The sequence below is a fragment of the Echinococcus granulosus genome (assembly GCF_000524195.1).
Source record: "Echinococcus granulosus chromosome Unknown EG_S00023, whole genome shotgun sequence".
NCBI lineage: Eukaryota > Metazoa > Platyhelminthes > Cestoda > Cyclophyllidea > Taeniidae > Echinococcus > Echinococcus granulosus.
In genome coordinates this window covers 826,870-832,645 of record NW_020170403.1, presented here as the reverse complement: position 1 = coordinate 832,645, position 5,776 = coordinate 826,870, and the positions used below count along the sequence as shown (strand labels likewise).

General features: G+C 42.6%; 1 protein-coding gene across 1 annotated transcript; it reads left to right on the top strand. All coding sequences in view use genetic code 11, as the record gives it.

The window, feature by feature from the left end:
- Window positions 1-429: 429 nt before the first annotated feature.
- Window positions 430-4,543, top strand: EGR_04019 (putative protein kinase-like protein; the record flags this gene model as incomplete). Its single annotated transcript, XM_024493268.1, has 10 exons — window positions 430-489; window positions 524-594; window positions 628-737; window positions 1,415-1,614; window positions 1,656-1,729; window positions 1,770-1,867; window positions 2,377-3,012; window positions 3,047-3,175; window positions 4,286-4,420; window positions 4,470-4,543. The coding sequence occupies 10 exons, from the start codon at window positions 430-432 to the stop codon at window positions 4,541-4,543; spliced, it is 1,587 nt and encodes a 528-aa protein (XP_024352367.1).
- Between the last annotated feature and the right edge of the window lie 1,233 nt (window positions 4,544-5,776).

Below are 5,776 nucleotides of genomic sequence, written 5' to 3'. Positions count from 1 at the left end.
CTTACAATCTGAATGATGCGAGTTGACAAGATATACGACGTTCGCTTCTATTAAGTGAACTTACAGATCACTTTTTTAAGGTTAAGCGTTCTTTGGGTTCCTCTTTGCATTCTCAGTCAGAAATAGTGGAACACAGGTTCTCCGGCGAGATATTAATTTTAAAAAGAGTATTGATGTGGTCTTCCTTTTGTAACTTTAGCTAAGATAGAATGTGTAGACGAACAACATGCAAATAAGGCTTTTGACGAAGTACCTCGTTTTGTTTATGGTCACTGATAGTACACTACTTTAAAAGAATTTCATCACGAGATGCATGTCAATGTTAGAAGCATTTTCATTCAATGGGATCCAGACGTATGTCCAGTTACATGTAAAAGCCATATCTAGATTTTAACATTTTACATATATGTTGTCAAAGAATACGTGAGAATGCCAAACTTGGCTGCCGTAATGAACAAATATCAGGGGGCAGAACCGATCCCGTTGGATGTAAGAATGATAGTGCCAATTGACTTACACCTAGCTCATTGAATTAATTTTATGTTCAACTCTTCATGTTCTTAATGATTTAGAAGAAAAGGGTCTTGTTCACAGGTTTGCCGCTTCAGTTAAAAGTAATCAATCTAGAGCAATACATCCAAGAAATATTTTTACCGACGGTACAAAGGTGCGGATTAGTGATGCTGCAGTTGAAGCCATCGTTAGCTATTTATGGGCAATTTCTCAAAAGAACATAGGTACTTCGGGTGGTTCCTTTGTGTTTATTAAAAGTGAACAATACCTCGAGTTTTCCATAGCCGCATTATCCATTGTTTGGCACTTACATTTGTTTGTCGATTCAAGTGTTAAAACGCTAAACGCCTCTTGCTGATATGCATTTGTAGGTTTATAGCAAAATTTGACCTAATACAAAACTGTCTTCATGAGAATCTTTTCCTATCTTAAATAACAAATCAAATGAAGAGAAACAAAACCACGCTAAGTTTCTCAAATACAGAATTCCTGCGTAATTTGCGATGAACTTTGTTACATTGTTTATTGGAGCTATTTTTAGTCTTTGACTGTTTTTCGTCTTAGAATTTAAGACTTACTGGTGGGACATATCTTATTTTAGTCGTGTGCCACCCCGTTCATGTCGAGGAACTTTAATTTATAGACTTTTGCCGCAAAAAAGGATAAGGTTATGGAAGTAGTTAGGTAACCGATGAGAAAATACACAAAGATTTTCCTAAGCGATGTTATTTGCTGTACTAGTCGATGGGATGACAAAGAGTTAAGTTGATAAACCTTTAAATTGGACATCTTAAACAACATCCAGCAGTCATTTATTTTGCTAGAAATTCTCTTTCAGGAGGGGTACATCTATCGAATTAACCTAAGGCGTATCTACTTTTTTTGCGTTTTTCTTCTTTAGATGAAAATTTTAAGTGGCTTCCACCAGAGGCCAAAGACTGCGGCCATGTTTTGGACAAGAGCGATGCTTGGTCGTTAGGCTGTCTCATCACCAAACTAATGTACTGCGGTTTCAGCAATGAACCTGATATCACCACCGTTATGAACACCGTTCGAGGAAGTGGAGAAATATCCCGTGAAATGGTGGAAGTACTTAAAAAGGTAGTCGTAACAAAGAATACTTCACTCCTCCCTACCCATAGGTGTATCCCGAGACTTTGATCGAGTTGGTCAAGGGCATGATATTGAAAGATGTAAATAATCGCACTGGTATAAGGTAACTCATTGACACTTCCTTTGCTCTTATCGGTTCTTAGAGAGGCGTTTCAGAGTGACTATGTACAATCCCTTATGGACCGATATGATGCCCATCGGAAGCTGAGACGGCAGCGCCTAGAGAAGCAGCTGTGCGAATGTGAGTCAGGGATAACACAGTTGGTTGTTTATGCCTTTGGTGGGTAGCTGTTTTTAAATAGCCCTTATTTCGTGCCAGGGGTTTCCACTTTTTGCAACAAAACTCAATGCGACTTCCACCACTGATCAAACTACCGTAAATAAATGCAGCGAGAATTGGAGTAAATTTGGAAGGAAATTACACGTGTATCGGGAAGTAGAAATTAAATTGGGTCTACAAAGTTACGAATCATTGGACTTCTGGGGTATAAGAGGGAAAAGTAAGTCGACTAGATATGTAAGAACTGCCACGGTTGTACATTCTCACTCTGTCTGTCAGGTATCACATCAGTCATGCTGTCATATTCAAACGCTTGAACTTGTTAAACCATGGGCAAGTTATCTTTTGCGTTAAAAACGAGAGTATATATTCTGTGGAAAAGTATCCTTTAAGACTTATTAATCAGTTGGCGCGATTTTGATGCGTATAAATGCTTGCAGAATACTCCTGACAGAGATTTCATGCTTCAGGCAACATTCCCTACGAACACGGACTGTCCGCGATGCTTCACTACCTCGTCGATCAACTGGAACACGAGAACTGTGTGGAAGGTGTGTTATCCTGGATCGCTGAAACACAGTGTCGTAATGAGGCCTCCACAAATCCTCTCCTACCCCTCCACGTGTGGCGGATCTTCCTCGTGCACCAAGAGAACCCCGTAATCGTTCAGCACGGTCTTGCCATCCTTGCGCACTGCACCAGTGTTGGAGAGATGCGTCTTCAAGCAGCACGCCCTATCGCTGCTGACGGTGGTGTGGAAGATCCAACCTCCGCGGAGTTCTACGACACTCTGATCGATAACAGCACTTGCTGGAATGAGACTAGTTTGGCTCTCGTCTCTAAGCTCGCCAAGCGTCATATGGATAGTGTCCAGGTCCATGTAAATGTATTAGTTCTTCTAGAGGCCATTCTCTGTCCTCTTCAACTTACCAACCTGGAGTTGGAGTCGCAGTTGGCCTATTGGTCAAAGTGTGGAGCCATTATTCGTAAGATCTGTGAGATGGAATACCCGGAGGTTATCACCAAGGCTCTAATGCGTGTCCATATGGGTTATGCGAACATCTTACGAATCGCTCTGGCGGTGCTATGGAAACTTAGCATTGATCGTAAGTTGGAGACCATACTGCTTTACTTCTGTAGATGTGAACGCGAAACGTTTCATTGCAATGGACGCCTTCAAACTGGTCTATGATGCAATGTTCTATTTCCCTAAGCATCCGGGTATTATTAATCAGGGCGCTCTGTGTCTCGCTGCTCTTGCCTCACAAAGTAAGTTTTGAAAGTCTTTGAATAACGAATTTCAAAATGTCAGTAAGGATGGTTTCATAATAGTTTTGAAGCTACTGATTTAATGCTGGAAAAAGGGACTTTTGAGTTTATGGAATGGAACGGCACATCTTAAGGATTGAAGAACGCAGACATTTTCCTGCTCAGCCCCCTACTGCCATAATTTTATTCCCATCTTAGCATTTGACAAGCACCAGAAGGTTTGACATTACTAATGAAAAGTCAAGGATGAGCTGGCTTCACTTCGATACCGATGTGGAATTCTGACCTTCATATGCTTTCACAGCTTCGATACACATTTCAACGTTCACTTAAAGTGGTGCAGCTAGGTTTTGTCACAGGCGGTGATAAAATTCTGCTCTTTTCTGTCACCTCAATGTGGCATCCGACCCTCTCTCAAGGGTTATGAATAGTTTTGTGTGTGGATTCTCGATAGGTCGGTACCACATCCACTGAGCCTTTTCTGCATTGATTTGAATGCTCATCGGAATTGGTTTTGTCGCAATAGGCTGAAAACCGTCAGGCTTGCCCTTGTATAGGTTACACCTCTTGGGGGTCTCACCATCCCCAAGTCCCCTATCACCTTACAAACTGTACCTAAAGTGTTCCGTAAGTAGGAGTACCTGAAGGTTTAACGCTTTGGCTCTTGTGTACAAGCAAAATTTTACACCAAGCTGTTGCATTCACATGTCCACTGCCACAGTTGCCTACCGTTTCAACTACCGGGGCTTAGGCTGGATCATAATGTGTGTTGTGTACTTGGGTGTAAGAGGCCACAATTGCTACTTACTACAAGGCGTATTGTGGTATCATTCTTGAGACGAGCCTTTTAGTCTCGCCTGTCGTCAACTATCCCTATTCTGACAGCCTTACGAGCTTCCTCGACGCGAATGCTAAAGCATTTACCGACCAGTATGCCTTGTGACATCTTCTAGAGAAATTTGGGGGGCAAAAGTAGCTCCTTCTCGTAACTTTTTAAATAAACGTGAATATGAATAACGGAACCATTTTTAATTAGAAATTGGAAAAATCCCATTGGACGGATGTGAGAGATATTCTTCATTGAATGGAATGCCTTTTAATCCTTTTTAGGGTCAATGAGAGAGGAGACGGTCGCGAGTATTGACGTTCTGCCCCTTCTACTCGACTCAATCTACGCGTTCTGCTTCTTCAGTGACATTTGCTATAACCTCTTCTACACAGCCAGTGCAATAATTAACAGATCAGGTAAGAAATCTCTTCTGCTTTTTCCGTCTACTTTTTGTGAATAAAGTAGCTCACGAACTCGGAGTCGTGACCAGGAGGTACGCAGTTGCCTCGCAAAACGACGAATTTAGACCACCTTCATGACCACATTTTTGGCTTTGGTAATAAATTTGGTGGGGTGAGGCTAGGAATGCCTGTAAACATTCTCAATGAATTTACACGGTGCAAGCTTTTTATGCAGTTTTGCCGCACTTTGCATGTGGACGGTAAACACAGAAATGTGGTCGATCGGTCCCCGCAACGATGCTAGTGCTAATGGTGGCTAGCTGAACGCAGAACTGTTTCTGTGAACATTATGGCAGGAAGATTTGCCTTCGGGATTTGTGCTTCACAAGATGCGACCTCTCCCATGAACGAAAAGACGGAAATGGCTGTGCTGATTCCGCTCAAAGACGATTCAATGGGACCGATGTTATCCTCGATTTCCAGACAACCGTATCCCAAATCCAGATTTAAATCACTGCAGTGATCTTGAGACTTTGAGGGAGAAAGGAGACCTACATTTGTCGCATAGGACACCATGCCACCAATATGAAAGTTAAGTCACGAGGCAATGCGAAAACCAGCCAATTTTCACCGCTAGCATTCGAATCAAGGCGAAAGTTTCTTAGTTTCACGGAAGGAACCAAAGATTATAAGGGGCGGAAACGCCATTTTTGTTTTTGATGCTACCTTCTGACACATTTGTGCGGCTATCGGGACTTTAGGACTGTTTTTTGATAGGACCTAGCCATTCTTGAGCAGCCTGGTGCGTCGGTTAAAGGTTGAAGGCTACGTGAGTACCCAAAGCTTGCTGCTATATTAAAATACAAACGGGCCTTGTAGAAAGTTCTGTCTCTTGAGTGATTTCAAATTCAGTGTTCCACGAGCTGAGTGCTCTCGATAACGACCACTTGGCTCCGGAATAAATAACACCTATAACCGAAACTGTCACTGACATAAAAGTGTGCTGCCGTCCCTAAAACGTTTGGGCATCTCAAATGTCTGCCTTTCGGATTTGAGTACGATGTATTCGTTTAAATGGTGCTTCAATCATCATCACACGTTGTTCTGTATACATGCGCTCACTAAAATTGTAGCTTGTCGCCTCGATTAATGACGTCTGAACAACACGACCATACCGAACGGCAGCAACAGGAGACATACGTCACTCATTTTTTCGAGTAGCACCGCCACTGTGGTATTCTACCTTAACAACACAACCAGCGAAACTGCAACTCCTCCTTTGTCCTCAAACCCCTCGCATGCACACGCATGCATATGCGTCCACGTAAAGACACATCCCCACCCCCACCCCCACCCCTCCACCCCACCCCC